Raw genomic sequence first — 20,010 nt, forward strand, 5'->3', positions numbered from 1 at the left:
GTGTAATATATTATAGCGGGGGTGGGTGCGAGGTATACGCGGTGTAATATATTATAGCAGGGGGTGAGCGTGAGGTATACGCAGTGTAATATATTATAGCGGGGGTGGGTGTGAGGCATACATGGTGTAATATATTATAGCAGGGGGTGGATGTGAGGCATACATGGTGTAATATATTATAGCAGGGGGTGAGCGTGAGGTATACGCGGTGTAATATATTATAGCGGGGGTGGGTGTGAGGTATACATGGTGTAATATATTATAGCGGGGGGGTGGGTGTGAGGTATACGCGGTGTAATATATTATAGCGGGGGGGTGGGTGCGAGGTATACATGGTGTAATATATTATAGCGGGGGGGTGGGTGCGAGGTATACGCAATGTAATATATTATAGCAGGGGGTGGGTGTGAGGTATACGCGGTGTAATATATTATAGCAGGGGGTGGGTGTGAGGCATACATGGTGTAATATATTATAGCAGGGGGTGAGCGTGAGGTATACGCAGTGTAATTTATTATAGCGGGGGGTGGGTGCGAGGTATACATGGTGTAATATATTATAGCGGGGGGGTGGGTGCGAGGTATACGCAATGTAATATATTATAGCAGGGGGTGGGTGTGAGGTATACATGGTGTAATATATTATAGTGGGGGGTGGGTGTGAGGTATACGCAGACGTGTAATTTTCTGGCAGCGAGCAGATATCTGAAGTTTTATACCTTGGTAGGGAGATATATATGTGAGAACTCTCCCAAATCCAGTCATAGTTGTATCATTATATATTTACCTGCTGCAGTTATTATACACCTGATGCCACTTCATTTCATCCTCCTCGGCTCTCTGCCCCGTCTGTCTCTTTATATACCCGCCCTGTCCAAGCCTCTCCTCCTTTCTCTTAGCCCCGCCTTTTCTTCTCCCTCTCTCTCCTCTATCTTTCTCTGCGTCTCTTATCTTTTTCCTCTTGTGGTTCCTACAGGCTTCCGGTTCTTCGGTCCATCGCGGGGCGCGCGACTTCAGTGCTGAGCGCCGGCAGATGACATCATATCCCTGCGCTCACTTTATGTAGAGCCGGTTAGGCGCCTTGTAACGCTTCACCTCACGTGAGCGCCGAGTCCTATAGACACGGCGTTGCCCCGCCCCTCGCATTTAGTCATATCGGTCGCCCCTCCCTGTCAGTCATATCAGTCGCGGTACATCTTTTTACAGGCTCCACCCACTAGTCTTCCCTGCCTGCGTCCTCCTCTCCCTGTCATCCTGAAGATTCAGACCCCGCCCCTGTAAGTTTTACCCGCCCCGTTCGCCGGCTCCAGACACTGACCCTGCCCGCTAGCCCCGCCCTCCTTCTTCCCGGCTCTCAGGCCCGCGATGGCTCCGGCTCTGGACAGGCCCGGTTACTGGGGGCCCCCGACCTCCACCCTGGAGTGGTGCGAGGAGAACTATGCCGTGTCTTTCTACATCGCCGAGTTCTGTGAGTACCCCCAATCTCGCACTGCATGCCGAGCTACAACTCCTATAACCCTCGGGCCATGTGCCTTTATCAGGCTGTAACTCTGACCGGCTGGGGGTGATGGGAGTGCCAGGGGCTGTCATAACTGTGTTTACCGCGCAGCACATGGCAGGCTGACGGTGATGGGAATTATACCATGTGACCTCATGACTGCCAGTGTGTGCAGCGCTGCGCATTGATCAGACTCTGGGAGTGGGTGATACCGGGGGTGGTCATGGCTGTATCTGCAGCACTGCTCACGGCTGAAAGGCTGAGGGTGATGGGAATGCTGATCAGAGTTCTGTCGGTTTGCGCAGCACTGAACATGGGCTCTGTGGTCTGCTCCTCTGAGTGTGATGTGAGTGATGCTCTGACAGTGTACACTGCACCGGGGGAGTGTGAGTAGAATGCTTACTGTTATGTTAGTCTGTGGCAGCAGGATTTACAGGCTAGGAATGATGGGAGTGGCTGAAGTGCCCTCTGTCAGTGTACACAGCACTGCGCTTTATTCACGTAGAGTATCTCGCCCGAAGGAGCGTCACATCGGTATTAATTCACTGAATCATTACGTCTCCGGAGATGACTCTGCCGATACCCCAGAACATACCCCCGGGGCAGGTTATTCATAATGCCTCATCTCGCCTTAGTGAATAAGCCCCGTTGTCATGGAGACCTGTAGTTGGGACTTGTCTCGTAAGACCAGTTCCTCCAATAGCCCATCGCAAGCCGGACCGGTATAACGGGGTTAAAGTCCACGTAGCCGGGTTAGTCAGACCCCTTATCAGCGAGCCGCCTCCTGCAGGTTAATGTCCACGGGTACTTTCTCCTCCCCGGTACCAGCCGCTGCCATTCAACCCCCAGCCGACTGACCGCCGGGCTTCTCATACGCTGCACGCTTCCCTGTTGTTTCATGTAAAATGTTTAAATCCCCTCACCGCGTTAGCATCTACTACCTCAGCTGGGAGGCTGTTCCACTTATCTACTACCCACTCGTCATTTCTATCTGCCGCGCCGGAGAGTTTTTCACCACTATCTCTAATAGTCAGCGGCCGTGCTGAGGATGCTGGGAGTGATGCACCTGATCCTCATGTAGTGTTTAAGTCATCTACCAGTATATTGTTACGTGATGTTCTACGGCAACACAGGATCAGTCCTGGCGCTAAGATAACTTGGCCCTGTATAATGTATAGATAAATCAGTGACCGGCCCCTGTATAATGTATAGATAAATCAGTGACCGGCCCCTGTATAATGTATAGATAAATCAGTGAGCCGGCCCCCTGTATAATGTATAGATAAATCAATGACCGGTCCCTGTATAATGTATAGATAAATCAGTGATCGGCCCCCTGTATAATGTATAGATAAATCAGTGACCGGCCCCCTGTATAATGTATAGATAAATCAGTGACCGGCCCCTGTATAATGTATAGATAAATCAGTGACCGGCCCCTGTATAATGTATAGATAAATCAGCGACCCGGCCCCCTGTATAATGTATAGATAAATCAGTGACCGGCCCCCTGTATAATGTATAGATAAATCAGAGAGCCGGCCCCTGTATAATGTATAGATAAATCAGTGACCGGCCCCCTGTATAATGTATAGCTAAATCAGCGAGCCGGCCCCTGTATAATGTATAGATAAATCAGTGACCGCCCCCATGTATAATGTATAGATAAATCAGCGACCCGGCCCCCTGTATAATGTATAGATAAATCAGTGACCGGCCCCTGTATAATGTATAGATAAATCAGTGACCGGCCCCCTGTATAATGTATAGATAAATCAGTGACCGGCCCCCTGTATAATGTATAGATAAATCAGCGAGCCGGCCCCTGTATAATGTATAGTTAAATCAGTGAGCGGGCCCCTGTATAATGTATAGATAAATCAGCGAGCCGGCCCCCTGTATAATGTATAGATAAATCAGTGACCAGCTCCTGTATAATGTATAGATAAATCAACGAGCCGGCCCCTGTATAATGTATAGATAAATCAGCGAGTCGGCCCCTGTATAATGTATAGATAAATCAGCGAGCCGGCCCCCTGTATAATGTATAGATAAATCAGTGAGCCGGCCCCTGTATAATGTATAGATAAATCAGCGAGCCGGCCCCTGTATAATGTATAGATAAATCAGTGACCGGTCCCCTGTATAATGTATAGATAAATCAGCGAGTCGGCCCCTGTATAATGTATAGATAAATCAGTGACCGGCCCCCTGTATAATGTATAGATAAATCAGCGAGCCGCCCCCCTGTATAATGTATAGATAAATCACTGATTGCCAGCTTGTGAGACCACCGAGGTCTCGTCTTCAGACTTATAATTCGTTGGCCGGTAAAGTTTGTGCGTTTTGCGTCCGGCGCTAATTAACTTCCTGTCCATAAACCGCTGTATGATTTCTACATACTGCCTGGCTGCGCTTCTAAAATGTATTGTTTTGGGGGTGTGGTTAGAGGCGTGGCCGGGGTATTTGTGTGACTGGGTGGGGTATTTAGAAGAAGAATAATGAGTTTATTTACCCCGTTTAATGTATAAAGCCATTTCCTGCCGTTTCTATACACATTATCGGGGCTTTTAGGGCCGTAGAACCCTGCGATCCCCTCATACCCAGCAAACACTCTGACCTCCTAGAAAAGAGGGGCATCGGGGGGGGCATCAGGGGAGGAGAGAGGGACTGGACAAATTAAACAGGGACACTTGGTAGGTATAACTTTATAAAGGATTCCTAGTTTGTTCCTCCTCAGAATGTGAAAAAAGATAATTTATTTCACTTAGAAAAAGGCGAGAAATTCCAAACCTTCAGCCGCCTGCCAGCCGCGCTCCACACGCGGTCATTTCAGGATAGTTCATACATGAGACATGTTCCAGCAGCCCCTCCCCCCTCCGCTCCCATATACACCTTAATACGTTAATGTTAGATGTTATAGACGGAAGTTTTACGTTACCAAGAGGGTGGTAGATAAGTGGAACAGCCTCCCAGCAGAGATGGTAGAGGGTAATACAGTGAGGGTATTAAACATGCGTGGGATAGACATACGGCTCCTGAATCTAAGACGAGACCAACGACTGATTAAGGTTTGAGTCGTTACAGCAGGAGGAACGGGCGACTAGACGGGGGCCGGATGGGGCCGATCTGCCGGCGGGTTCTGTGTTTGGCGGCGTCTAAAATGTTATATTTATTTCTGTATTTGACTTTGTTTCTATTTAAAAACACGTCGGTTTCCTGCTGATTAGTTCCCTCGCGTGGCCGTTTCGGGGGGAAGGTCATGTGACTTCGGATGCCTCGGACTGCTGGGAGTCCATGAATGTTACCGGCAGATTCAGACATTTAAAGCTGCAGTCCCACTTATTGATAGAGCCGTCATTTTATTCTTTACTCGGCTTTTATGGTAATGACCTATCACGGCCTGCCTTGGTGTCACATGACAATGTTGTGTTCCCGGGAAAAATTAGAGGTAAAAATTATATATATATAGCTAATAAAAATATTAAAGAAGATTCCTGGCAGGGGTCGAGCGCTATAAATCTGTTTCTTTTTATACATTTGGGTAGTTAATTGTTCAATTGCCCAGAGTAGGTGGGACTGCAGCTTTAAAGAAGAATTCTACATTCTATGTGCGACTTTAATGGTGCATTATGGGAAATGATTCACTGATCCCATGCATGTTTAATACGCTCATTGTATAACCCTCTACCACTTCTGCTGAGAGGCTGTTCCACTCATCTACCACCTTCTGAGGACGGAGATACTTTGTTACATACATTGTGTGCTGCTTCGTTTTGAATGCATGAAAGGGCTCGTTGTTAGTTGTGGTTTTTCCTCAAAAGCTCGATCGCTGCGCGCCAACCGACTGCAACCTGACTGCGTGCGGATCAAAGGACGGTGATATATGATATACATCCTACAGGGCGAGAATCCATCAGCCACGTGTTACAGCAATCACTGATTTATCTATACATTATACAGGGGCCGGTCACTGATTTATCTATACATTATACAGGGGCCGGCTCGCTGATTTATCTATACATTATACAGGGGGCCGGCTCGCTGATTTATCTATACATTATACAGGGGGCCGGTCACTGATTTATCTATACATTATACAGGGGCCGGCTCGCTGATTTATCTATACATTATACAGGGGGCCGGCTCGCTGATTTATCTATACATTATACAGGGGCCGGTCGCTGATTTATCTATACATTATACAAGGGCCGGCTCACTGATTTATCTATACATTATACAGGGACCGGTCACTGATTTATCTATACATTATACAGGGGGCCGGTCACTGATTTATCTATACATTATACAGGGCCGGCTCGCTGATTTATCTATACATTATACAGGGCCGGCTCGCTGATTTATCTATACAGGGGGCCGGCTCACTGATTTATCTATACATTATACAGGCGCCAGCTCACCGATTTATCTATACATTATACAGGGGCCGGCTCACTGATTTAACTATACATTATACAGGGGGCCGGCTCACTGATTTAACTTTACATTATACAGGGCCGGCTCGCTGATTTATCTATACATTATACAGGGGGCCGGCTCACTGATTTATCTATACATTATACAGGGGGCCAGCTCACTGATTTAACTATACATTATACAGGGGGCCGGCTCACTGATTTAACTATACATTATACAGGGGGCCGGCTCGCTGATTTATCTATACAGGGGGCCGGCTCACTGATTTATCTATACAGGGGGCCGGCTCACTGATTTATCTATACATTATACAGGGGGCCGGCTCGCTGATTTATCTATACATTATACAGGGGGCCGGCTCGCTGATTTATCTATACATTATACAGGGGCCGGTCACTGATTTATCTATACATTATACAGGGGCCGGTCACTGATTTATCTATACATTATACAGGGGCCGGTCACTGATTTATCTATACATTATACAGGGGGCCGGCTCGCTGATTTATCTATACATTATACAGGGGGCCGGCTCGCTGATTTATCTATACATTATACAGGGGGCCGGCTCGCTGATTTATCTATACATTATACAGGGGGCCGGCTCGCTGATTTATCTATACATTATACAGGGGCCGGTCGCTGATTTATCTATACATTATACAGGGGCCGGTCACTGATTTATCTATACATTATACAGGGGCCGGTCACTGATTTATCTATACATTATACAGGGGGCCGGCTCGCTGATTTATCTATACATTATACAGGGGGCCGGCTCGCTGATTTATCTATACATTATACAGGGGGCCGGCTCGCTGATCTATCTATACATTATACAGGGGCCGGCTCGCTGATTTATCTATACATTATACAGGGCCGGCTCGCTGATTTATCTATACAGGGGGCCGGCTCACTGATTTATCTATACATTATACAGGGGGCCGGCTCGCTGATTTATCTATACATTATACAGGGGCCGGTCACTGATTTATCTATACATTATACAGGGGCCGGCTCACTGATTTATATATACATTATACAGGGGCCGGCTCATGTGGTGAAAAGCTCCTCCCATTTTCTGTTCCCCTATTTAGCACAGTTTGCCACACCTCCTTGCCAAGCCTCGCCCCATCTGCCTCAGAGGCATCCTGCTGGCTGATGTGACTTGTAGTCGTTTACGTGAGGTCATGTGTCAGCCCAACACAAATCCAGTACCCCGTCCCGGGGCTATTAATACAGCCGGTTACACTCTGTTCTTGGATCGCCCCCCTTCCTCCGATTACCCCCTTAACATTTGCCCCAAATACTGCGGGGCCTGGGAGATCCGCACATCGGCCCCTTTAAAAGCCCACCTAATGGTAGCCGAGGCCGGTGGCAGCCTGTGGCAGAGCCAGCATTACCTAATAAACAAAGCTACTCTCTTTATGGGGCTTTTTCAACTTGTAGCGTTAGTTTTAATATCGTTTGACTTGATCGGCCTGACAATATAAGTGTGGAGCAGTTTCCGTGGAAACCAGTAGAATGCTGCTGAGTGCTTTAGGCCATTTAGACCAGATTGATGCTTCCTAATTTTTTTTAATTCTGAATTATGACAAAGAATTTTAATTTATCCACAGGGTGGTAGTTAAGTGGAACAGCCCCCCAGCAGAAGTGGTAGAGGGTAATCCAGTGAGGGTATTAAACACGCATGGGATAGACATACGGCTCCTGAATCTATGACGAGACCAACGACTGATTAATGTGTGAGTCGTTACAGCAGGAAAAACAGGCGACTAGATTGGCTGCCTTTTCTTCTCCTGGGAGGCTGTTCCACGGATCTACCACCCTTTCAGTAAAGTAACACTTTGTAACGTTATAAGATAATGCTCTTACTTACGAAAGAAAAGTTTGTGCCCGCGTGTTGGGTTATGTTTGAAAAGTTTTCCCTTGCCTTTGGGCAGTTGCTATGGCGATAAGACCACACACTATAGAATTGTTCTGTGTGATAAAACCTGTTGTGCAAGAAAATGTTACCGGTGGTGTAAATACTTAAGAACAGGTTTATTAAGAAAATATTTGCCCTGGAATGCGGGGCGGATACATTCTGTTTCTATGGCAACAATTATAAAATAGAAAAAGATTCCGCATAAAGTCACTCAGAAAAAGAGACCTCCGAGGTCCGCATGTAACTTTACAACTTTTCCTATATCCGCCCAAAAACAAGGTATCAACTTTCATGAATTAGCTTACGATTTTTTTTTTTTGTAATCATCCTCCAAAAACATTTTGATGTTTTGGAGGCGATAAAAGGGTTAAATTATATTTTTTGGGCAACGAGGGGTTACTTGGAAAGGGGTTTTTTTTTCTTTATTTTTTCACTTATAAATTATTGGATATTTCTTAAAAACATTTCAAAGCATTTTTCTCCCCTCTTCTCGCTCCGTTCTCCTCCCTGCCTGCTGATTACACAGCGATAAGGAAACGAGGGGAACACGGGAGGAAAGTGGGTTATTGGAGAGGAAGGAGGGGGTTATTGGAGAGGAAGGAGGGGGTTATTGGGGAGGAAGGAGGGGGTTATTGGGGAGGAAAGAGGGGGTTATTGGGGAGGAAAGAGGGGTTATTTGGTGCGTGTTTATGGTGCGGCTCTCGTAGAGCGTTCAGTAACGACCGTCTCTCTTCTCCCCCGCAGGGAACACGGTGAGTAACCTGATCATGATTCTACCTCCGCTCTGCGGCGCCGTCCAGACTGTGAAGGACGGCCTGGAAACCCGCTATCTGGTGGCCTATTTGGGGCTCACAGGTACGTCTCTCCTCCGTCGCCATCTTTACTTCTCTTATTCCGCCCCCGTCCTGTTTCTCCTTCTATAGATACAGGAGGCCGATTGAACTTCTTGTACTCAGGATCTGCATGATTATTCCTCCCCGATGATTGTTTTTTGTCTTTTCTTTCCAGCTGTTGGGTTGGGCTCCTGGTGCTTCCATATGACCCTTCAGTATGAAATGCAGGTACGTCTTACAATTACAGCCACGGCGGCGGGGATTACCTGCAAAGATGCTCTTATCGTCATAGTAACCAGCGGAATGTTATCTTCACAAATCTGTGATAATAGCGTTACGGAGGGAGCTGCGCGGCTGGAAACAATCTCTAGCGCTAGAGGCTCATGCGTCGTCAGCTAAAACAACGCAGGGAGAGAACAGGAAGCGGCTTCCAACTTCCTGCTCAGGCTGACGGGAGGGAGAGAACAGGAAGCGGCTTATAACTTCCTACTCGGGCTGACGGGAGGATTCTGATACAGTCTGCACTGAGGGATCATGGGAAACGGAGATTCTGATTTAAAGCGTTTTCTACTCATCTGCTCTTTTCAGATATTCATGGAAAGTTTTTTGGGGGTATTTAAGCCGGAGGGGCTTCTCGGGGCAGCAGATGGGGGGAAGCGTTTGTAATTCTATCTTTTTACAGAGAATGGAATTTGATTTTTTGCTGCAAAGCAACTTGCTGGCTAGATAAAAAACTATTAAATATCTGTAAACCCTGCGCTGACGTCTTTAATAAACCAGAATCTCCCAGCATTCTCTCCCTCCCCCCATCAGATTCAGAATAAGTTTACAAAAATATTTTCTTTTTTTCCCCAGTTGTAGTTTTTTGCCCCATTCAGGCAGCTGCATATCAGCCATTTGTATGATTCTCACTTTATCTGACCCCCGATCTACTAAACCCCCCGACTCCTTATCCTACTGCCTGTGGGGAACAATAGAATGACTCAGTCTTAATCACACAATCATACACTGTTTAGAGCACTGGGGGGTTATATTACTGTATACAGCGCCGGGGGGTATATATTACTGTATACAGCGCTGGGGGTTATATTACTGTATACAGCGCTGGGGGTTATATTACTGTATACAGCGCCGGGGGGGTATATATTACTGTATACAGCGCTGGGGGTATATATTACTCTATACAGCGCCGGGGGGTATATATTACTGTATACAGCGCTGGGGGTAATGACCGTATCTCTGTCTTCCAGCTGCTGGACGAGTTGCCGATGATCTACAGCTGCAGTGTTTTTGTGTACTGTCTGTGAGTATAAACGCCTGGCATTGATACTAAGCGTCCATCGGAGCAGATTTCTCCCCTCTGCTGCCCCTGTGCCCGGGTCCCTGCCGCCATCACTTGTTTAAATCCCGAACCACATTGGAGACGTCCTAATTCCCTGTCTCTTAGACTCTTGAAATATTAACCCTTTAAAAGCTCCCGTTGGCTGTGCATCGTAATAACGCTGAACGCCCAAACCCTTCCCAGTAATAATTCTGTAATCATGGAACTTTGGTCCCATTCATTATTTGTTAGCTGGGAAAACTCATCTGGTGTTGCCATAGCAACTGAATATAACCACAAAATAAAATACACCTGGGTGCGCAGGCTCCCTCATTTGCCCATGTTGGCTGCTTTGAGACATATGTTTAAATGTAAATATTCGTTTTTATTAAATCATAAAATATATTTACTGAAACATTTCTGTACATCAATAAAAAATGTTCATTTTACGTTATAGGGAAATCATGTCTCCTATACATCATGTATAGGGGAAGGTTTGTCACCTTATAAACACTGGAGGGGGGTAATAAATATGTTATTCAGGCCTAGAAGCGCGCTTTTATACGATATTATTTCACAGCCCTTCACTGCCATCTAGTGGCAAATAAAAGTAGCTCTTTTACCTACAAGCCCGAGGAATCCCAAATTGTGTCATTTTTAGCGCACCGAATGAGAGTCTTTAAGGTATTTTTAAGGCATGTAACTTATGTTTTCTCTTTGTTTCAGATATGAATGTTTCAAAAACAGAAATTCCTACAATTACTTGCTGCTAATTATTTTAGCTCTTTTTAGTCTAATAGTTACTACAGTAAGTGACGTTTTAATATGTGTTCATACTTCGTGTGTATGTATTTATGACCTTATTTGAATGATTGTAAAATCTCAGTTGCTATATGTCTATCCCATGCATGCTTAAATTCCCTCACTGTATTACCATTTCTGCTGGGAGCCTGTTCCATTTATCTACCACCCCCTCTGTAAAGTGAAAAGAACTCCGTATAAACCCCTAAAGAGGCAGAGTAATACAGTTATTTAGATTTTTATAGATATTATATACTCTCCGGCCGTATAAATAATCCCGTCCTTATAACCCGTTATATCCTGTATATTCCTTATATTATATATTATATACACTCCCGCCGTATAACTAATCCCGTCCTTATAACCCGTTATACCCTGTATATTCCTCATATTATATATTATATACTCTCCGGCCGTATAACTAATCCCGTCCTTATAACCCGTTATATCCTGTATATTCCTCATATTATATATTATATACTCTCCCCCGTATAACTAATCCCGTCCTTATAACCCGTTATATCCTGTATATTCCTCATATTACATATTATATACTCTCCGGCCGTATAACTAATCCCGTCTTTATAACCCGTTATATCCTGTATATTCCTCATATTATATATTATATACTCTCCGGCCGTATAACTAATCCCGTCCTTATAACCCGTTATATCCTGTATATTCCTCATATTATATATTATATACTCTCCCCCGTATAACTAATCCCGTCTTTATAACCCGTTATATCCCTGTATATTCCTCATATTACATATTATATACTCTCCGGCCGTATAACTAATCCCGTCCTTATAACCCGTTATATCCTGTATATTCCTCATATTATATATTATATACTCTCCCTCCGTATAACTAATCCCGTCCTTATAACCCGTTATATCCTGTATATTCCTCATATTATATATTATATACTCTCCGGCCATATAACTAATCCCGTCCTTATTATCTATTATACCCCTGTATATTCCTCATATTATATATTATACACTCTCCGGCCGTATAACTAATCCCATCCTTATAACCTATTATATCCTGTATATTCCTCATATTATATATTATATACTCTCCAGCCGTATAACTAATCCCATCCTTATAACCCGTTATATCCCTGTATATTCCTCATATTATATATTATATACTCTCCCCCGTATAACTAATCCCGTCTTTATAACCCGTTATATCCCTGTATATTCCTCATATTACATATTATATACTCTCCGGCCGTATAACTAATCCCGTCCTTATAACCCGTTATATCCTGTATATTCCTCATATTATATATTATATACTCTCCCCCCCGTATAACTAATCCCGTCCTTATAACCCGTTATATCCTGTATATTCCTCAAATTATATATTATATACTCTCCGGCCGTATAACTAATCCCTTCCTTATAACCTGTTATATCCCTGTATATTCCTCATATTATATATTATATACTCTCCGGCCGTATAACTAATCCCGTCCTTATAACCCGTTATATCCTGTATATTCCTCTATATATTATATACTCTCCGGCCGTATAACTAATCCCGTCCTTATAACCCGTTATATCCTGTATATTCCTCATATTATATATTATATACTCTCCGGCCGTATAACTAATCCCGTCCTTATAACCCGTTATATCCTGTATATTCCTCTATATATTATATACTCTCCGGCCGTATAACTAATCCCGTCCTTATAACCCGTTATATCCCTGTATATTCCTCATATTATATATTATATACTCTCCGGCCGTATAACTAATCCCGTCCTTATAACCCGTTATATCCTGTATATTCCTCATATTATATATTATATACTCTCCCCCCGTATAACTAATCCCGTCCTTATAACCCGTTATATCCTGTATATTCCTCATATTATATATTATATACTCTCCGGCCATATAACTAATCCCGTCCTTATTATCTATTATACCCCTGTATATTCCTCATATTATATATTATACACTCTCCGGCCGTATAACTAATCCCGTCCTTATAACCTATTATATCCTGTATATTCCTCATATTATATATTATATACTCTCCGGCCGTATAACTAATCCCGTCCTTATAACCCGTTATATCCTGTATATTCCTCATATTATATATTATATACTCTCCCCCCGTATAACTAATCCCTTCCTTATAACCTGTTATATCCTGTATATTCCTCATATTATATATTATATACTCTCCCCCCGTATAACTAATCCCGTCCTTATAACCCGTTATATCCTGTATATTCCTCATATTATATATTATATACTCTCCGGCCGTATAACTAATCCCGTCCTTATAACCCGTTATATCCCTGTATATTCCTCATATTATATATTATATACTCTCCGGCCGTAGAACTAATCCCGTCTTTATAACCCGTTATATCCCTGTATACTCCTCATATTATATATTATATACTCTCCGGCCGTATAACTAATCCCGTCCTTATAACCCGTTATATCCCTGTATATTCCTCATATTATATATTATATACTCTCCGGCCGTATAACTAATCCCGTCCTTATAACCCGTTATACCCTGTATATTCCTCATATTATATATTATATACTCTCCGGCCGTATAACTAATCCCGTCCTTATAACCCGTTATATCCTGTATATTCCTCATATTATATATTATATACTCTCCCCCGTATAACTAATCCCGTCTTTATAACCCGTTATATCCCTGTATATTCCTCATATTACATATTATATACTCTCCGGCCGTATAACTAATCCCGTCCTTATAACCCGTTATATGCTGTATATTCCTCATATTATATATTATATACTCTCCCTCCGTATAACTAATCCCGTCTTTATAACCCGTTATATCCTATATATTCCTCATATTATATATTATATACTCTCCGGCCGTATAACTAATCCCGTCCTTATAACCCGTTATATCCTGTATATTCCTCATATTATATATTATATACTCTCCCCCGTATAACTAATCCCGTCTTTATAACCCGTTATATCCCTGTATATTCCTCATATTACATATTATATACTCTCCGGCCGTATAACTAATCCCGTCCTTATAACCCGTTATATCCTGTATATTCCTCATATTATATATTATATACTCTCCCTCCGTATAACTAATCCCGTCCTTATAACCCGTTATATCCTGTATATTCCTCATATTATATATTATATACTCTCCAGCCGTATAACTAATCCCATCCTTATAACCCGTTATATCCCTGTATATTCCTCATATTATATATTATATACTCTCCCCCGTATAACTAATCCCGTCTTTATAACCCGTTATATCCCTGTATATTCCTCATATTACATATTATATACTCTCCGGCCGTATAACTAATCCCGTCCTTATAACCCGTTATATCCTGTATATTCCTCATATTATATATTATATACTCTCCCCCCCGTATAACTAATCCCGTCCTTATAACCCGTTATATCCTGTATATTCCTCAAATTATATATTATATACTCTCCGGCCGTATAACTAATCCCTTCCTTATAACCTGTTATATCCCTGTATATTCCTCATATTATATATTATATACTCTCCGGCCGTATAACTAATCCCGTCCTTATAACCCGTTATATCCTGTATATTCCTCTATATATTATATACTCTCCGGCCGTATAACTAATCCCGTCCTTATAACCCGTTATATCCTGTATATTCCTCATATTATATATTATATACTCTCCGGCCGTATAACTAATCCCGTCCTTATAACCCGTTATATCCTGTATATTCCTCTATATATTATATACTCTCCGGCCGTATAACTAATCCCGTCCTTATAACCCGTTATATCCCTGTATAGTCCTCATATTATATATTATATACTCTCCGGCCGTATAACTAATCCCGTCCTTATAACCCGTTATATCCTGTATATTCCTCATATTATATATTATATACTCTCCCCCCGTGTAACTAATCCCGTCCTTATAACCCGTTATATCCTGTATATTCCTCATATTATATATTATATACTCTCCGGCCATATAACTAATCCCGTCCTTATTATCTATTATACCCCTGTATATTCCTCATATTATATATTATACACTCTCCGGCCGTATAACTAATCCCGTCCTTATAACCTATTATATCCTGTATATTCCTCATATTATATATTATATACTCTCCGGCCGTATAACTAATCCCGTCCTTATAACCCGTTATATCCTGTATATTCCTCATATTATATATTATATACTCTCCCCCCGTATAACTAATCCCTTCCTTATAACCTGTTATATCCTGTATATTCCTCATATTATATATTATATACTCTCCCCCCGTATAACTAATCCCGTCCTTATAACCCGTTATATCCTGTATATTCCTCATATTATATATTATATACTCTCCGGCCGTATAACTAATCCCGTCCTTATAACCCGTTATATCCCTGTATATTCCTCATATTATATATTATATACTCTCCGGCCGTATAACTAATCCCGTCTTTATAACCCGTTATATCCCTGTATACTCCTCATATTATATATTATATACTCTCCGGCCGTATAACTAATCCCGTCCTTATAACCCGTTATATCCCTGTATATTCCTCATATTATATATTATATACTCTCCGGCCGTATAACTAATCCCGTCCTTATAACCCGTTATATCCTGTATATTCCTCATATTATATATTATATACTCTCCCTCCGTATAACTAATCCCGTCCTTATAACCCGTTATATCCCTGTATATTCCTCATATTATATACTCTCCGGCCGTATAACTAATCCCGTCTTTATAACCCGTTATATCCCTGTATACTCCTCATATTATATATTATATACTCTCCGGCCGTATAACTAATCCCCTCCTTATAACCCGTTATATCCTGTATATTCCTCATATTATATATTATATACTCTCCCCCCGTATAACTAATCCCGTCCTTATAACCCGTTATATCCTGTATATTCCTCATATTATATATTATATACTCTCCGGCCGTATAACTAATCCTGTCCTTATAACCCGTTATATCCTGTATATTCCTCATATTATATATTATATAGTCTCCGGCCTGTATTTAAAGGCATGTATTGGATCTGTTAGCGCAGCCTCTGTGGTTAGCGGATTCCACATCTTTACTGCTCTTACTTTTGCTTCTTTTAGTGAAAATTCCTTTCTTTAGTCTGAATGGAGGGCCTCTTGTTCTTTGTCTGTTCCTGTTAATGAACGGGTTGTTGGAGTGTGGCTGGTGTTGCCCCTGCGTGTAAAGAAAGGACCCTTGCGGGGTGTAATTGCTCTAAACCCTGGTGGCTGAAACATGCATTTAAACTAAGAAATAGTCTGGTGTTCTGCCCTCCTTAGGAGCCTCTACTGACCTTTATCTTTGTCTTTGTAGATTTACTTACGATGGAAGGAGCCTGTGTTTCATCAGGTACGTTCGCAGCCACTGGAATAGATTCTGCAAGCGTTTGAGTCACATCGGTCTCTTTATCAGCGAACATTTATTATCAAGGATTAACCTCCATCTTACCCATTATATTGATTTCTTATTTATAAAAAATGAGTATTTTTGATTGTACTTGCGCGTTTCGCTTGTATTTAGTATCAGTGCCGCATTCTTCAGCCGATGTGGTCTATAAATGACGAGCCGTCACGCTGTTTCCCTGTGCGAGCCGTACATGCACACGCGTGTTATCCTCAACGTTAACCTGGTGTAACTGTGAAATTCTGTCCCCGCAGGTCATGTACGGGGTGCTGGTGGCCTTTTTAGTCCTCAGATCCGTGTATATAGTCACCTGGTACGTAAACTGTCTTCATTTCACTGGATCTGCGCGATTATTCCTCCCCACTAAGTAACCTCTCTTCTATTGTTAAGTTGCTGATTGGTTCAGGCAGCCTTTGTAAGGAATGGGGGGTTTTCAACAAGAAACGGATTAAGATATGACCGTTACCCTTCAATGCCACCCCCCTGCATTTGTTACCCCTCCTTGGTAAGGGTTCAAATGCGATTCCGTGCTTTATTTTTCCCCGTTGCTGTGCGCAGGGTATACCCGTGGCTCAGGGGTCTCGCCTACACATCGCTGGGGGTGTTTCTAGTTGGATTCCTGCTCTGGAACGTCGATAACATCTTCTGCCCCACGTGGAGGTGAGTTCCTGGGTCCCCCCGCGGAGCCGTTATTAACCCCTTCGTGGGGTCTCGGTCAGCGGTTCTAGGTCTCCATGCTGTCTGTAGTGACGTCGGCTTGTCTGTGTTCCAGGGACTTGCGGCAGAGGATGCCCCCGGTGGTCGGCGCGGTGACGCAGTTCCATGCCTGGTGGCACATCCTGACCGGGCTGGGCTCGTACATGCACATCCTCTTCAGGTACCTGTCTGCAGTCATAACGCCTATGATGCCCCCGGGGTAGATGCACGTCCTCTCAGCGGGGCAAATATTTCCTTTGTGACGGCCCCTGCGGCAGATAACCGGACTGTCTGTCATCGCAGCTACACGTTTACAATCCGAGCTCAAAGCAGGAGAGATGTTAGGACTTAATCTAAAACTACAGGCTCAGAGGCTTGGGTGGAACATAAGGAAGGTTGGCTTTACTGAGAGGGTGGTAGGTAGGTGGAACAGCCTCCCAGCAGTAGTGGTAGAGGCTAATGATTCTGCGTAGTGCACAGGATGTTCACTCGTGAATTTGGATATAAGACACGAAACATTGGCCTCGTCCACCCGGCTTTTATTATTATTATTATTATTATTTTATTTATTAAGCGCCAGCAAATTCCACAGCGCAACGGGGCAATTAACCAAGTAACAAATAAACATTAATACATCACCAGTATGGGAAGAAATCGCAATAAACCCAGAAAATATTATCCGGCGGTTTTATACGATTTATGCGAGCTGTCAATAATGGTGTTATCTGGTTTACAAGTTTTACTTTACAGAGGGTGGTAGATAAATGGAACAGCCTCCCAGCAGAGGTGGTAGAGGGTAATACAGTGAGGGTATTAAACACGCATGGGATAGACATACGGCTCCTGAATCTAAGACGAGACCAACGACTGATTAAGGTTTGAGTCTTTACAGCAGGAGAAACGGGCGACTAGACGGGGGCCGGATGGGGCCGATCCGCCGACGGTTTCTATGCTTGTAAACACACAGATATCGGGACCTGAGATCCGTCTTACGTTTAATTTCTATGCATTGAACTTTTTGGTGTGTTTTTGTGTGTTTTAGCTTGTATACACGGACTCTCTTCCTGAAGTACCGGCCGAAAGTGAAGGTACGTGCGTTTACACCCCCCGCCGGTAACCCCGATACACAGCGGACCCCGGTGCTGCCGAGCGGCCCTTACGTGTATTTTCAGTAAATTGATCAAAATCACACGGAGAGAAAAAAAATCCCTGAGAATAAAAAGAAACCCAATAAAAAAATGTAAAAAATAGCAAATACTAAAATATATCCTGATTTTCCTCAATCCGTTTCTGTCTCAGCTTTTTTAATATTTTAAAGTATTTTTTTATGTAATTATTTATTTTTTTTAATTATTATTCCTATTTTTTTTATTTTCATTAATTCTGAGGAACCTCCAGCCAACCAAAAGTAAATAAAATCAGTTTGTATATTTCTGGAAGCATTTAAAAAAAAATATATATATATATATAACCGTAAGGGACTGTTTTTTTTTTTTTTTCTCACGCTTGGAAAATATATATTCAGAATGTTCGAAAATGCTTGGTTTTGGTCGCTAAAATTTAATCAAAATATTATATTCTAATTTTATTTATTTTTGTATTATGTTTGAAAATGCTAGTTTCGGTCTCAAAAATTTCAACAAAAAAATGTTCTGTTTTTATAATTTTTTTTTATTTTTCTTATGTATTTCTAGCATTTATATATTTAATGTTATGTTTTTGGCCTATAGTTTTCTGTATTATATATATTATAATGTTTATTTAAGAATGTATATTAAAAATGTTATTCTATTTTTCATCCCCCCCCCCAGTTCTTTTTTGGAATGTGGCCGGTAATCATGGTGGAAACGCCAAAGAAACTCTAAAGTATTTGCCCCCACGAGACCCCCCCGGACATTCCACGATCCTTCAGGCCGAGAGCAACACAAGGACTCGGCGACCTCCTATGCAGCGAAAGGACTGAATCCACGCACACCTATATAAATATATATATCATATGCAGATACAGTTCCAGTTTGTGTCTTTCCACACACATCCTGTATACCGGAACATGCGCGGGGGCCGCCAAATACCCCGGAAACGAAGGACGCCGGTTTATTCCGAACTCGTCTCGCTGAGCGGAAAATGGTGATTTTTAGTCTGTATCTGCTGATTGTAGAAAAAAAAATGCAGATTTTTTTTATTTTTTATTTTTTTTGTGTCCCATTCAATCTCCATAATTTATGCGCATGGATTATTTTTTTTTTAATTTTATGATTATTATAACTCCCAGTAGCCTGAGCCTATCAGGTGCCAACTAAACGCGGCCTCCTTAGAGGTTCTTAAGCAGAGCCTCGCATGCCTTACTAATAGTTTGCCCCCCCGGGGGATGCTTCCGTAAGGAGGGGGGGGCGCTGAACACCTCGCTCGCCATGGGGGTCCCGACGCACGCCCCTCCGTTCTGAATAACAGCAGAAACGTGACGCCGGCACCGCGAGATAATTCACGTTTTTTATCTCCGTTCCCGTTTATTCTCTCTTTTGTGAAATGCGTCGGGAGAACAGAATCGTCGGAAAGACCCTTAAATTCCAGCCAAGGAGGAAAAAATTAAATAAGTAAATAATAGAAAAATAGTGTATTTGGGACACGGGTTATCGCTCGCGGAGTGACGGAATGTGACGACGCTGCGTATTGGATGTGATTGGTCGATAAATGCCGCGTTTGCATATAAGCTTTGCCTGGGAACAGTGCCTAACTTATTTTATTAATAAACTTGTACCTCTCGTTACCCAAATCTTTATCTTTTCACCAATATTTAAATGATATTAATAATAATAATTACTTAAAGGTTTTTTTCTATTGGATACCTTCTTCTAGATTGTAAGCTCCTGTGAGCAGCCCCCCCCTCCCCCTTTGTTTGTTATGGAATGCACTGCTTGTTTCGCCCGTTGTACAGCGCTGCTGAATATGATGGCGCTATGTAAATCAGCAAATAATAATATATAGCGCCATCGTATTCCACAGCGCTGTACGCTGCGTCACGTGA

The 20,010-nt window shown here is 42.7% G+C and overlaps 1 protein-coding gene across 1 annotated transcript; it reads left to right on the top strand.

Moving 5' to 3' along the window:
• The first annotated feature begins 1,311 nt into the window (after positions 1 to 1,311).
• Positions 1,312 to 19,172, top strand: ACER3 (alkaline ceramidase 3). The gene is made up of 11 exons (XM_053457906.1): positions 1,312 to 1,467; positions 8,606 to 8,716; positions 8,870 to 8,922; positions 9,945 to 9,997; positions 10,742 to 10,823; positions 16,200 to 16,235; positions 16,544 to 16,602; positions 16,848 to 16,949; positions 17,062 to 17,166; positions 18,028 to 18,073; positions 18,797 to 19,172. The coding sequence occupies exons 1-11, from the start codon at positions 1,365 to 1,367 to the stop codon at positions 18,848 to 18,850; spliced, it is 804 nt and encodes a 267-aa protein (XP_053313881.1). The 5' UTR covers positions 1,312 to 1,364; the 3' UTR covers positions 18,851 to 19,172.
• The last annotated feature ends 838 nt before the right edge of the window (positions 19,173 to 20,010 follow it).

This window comes from Spea bombifrons, chromosome 2 (genome assembly GCF_027358695.1).
Source record: "Spea bombifrons isolate aSpeBom1 chromosome 2, aSpeBom1.2.pri, whole genome shotgun sequence".
In the NCBI taxonomy this organism is placed as follows: domain Eukaryota; kingdom Metazoa; phylum Chordata; class Amphibia; order Anura; family Pelobatidae; genus Spea; species Spea bombifrons.

Excerpts from the sequence above, each read along its gene's own strand:
- ACER3 (XM_053457906.1), top strand. The coding sequence starts at position 1,365 with ATGGCTCCGGCTCTGGACAGGCCCGGTTACTGGGGGCCCCCGACCTCC. Across the intron at positions 1,468-8,605 it reads TTTCTACATCGCCGAGTTCT|GGAACACGGTGAGTAACCTG; the intron begins GTGAGTACCCCC and ends TCTCCCCCGCAG. Across the intron at positions 16,603-16,847 it reads TCCGTGTATATAGTCACCTG|GGTATACCCGTGGCTCAGGG; the intron begins GTACGTAAACTG and ends TGCTGTGCGCAG.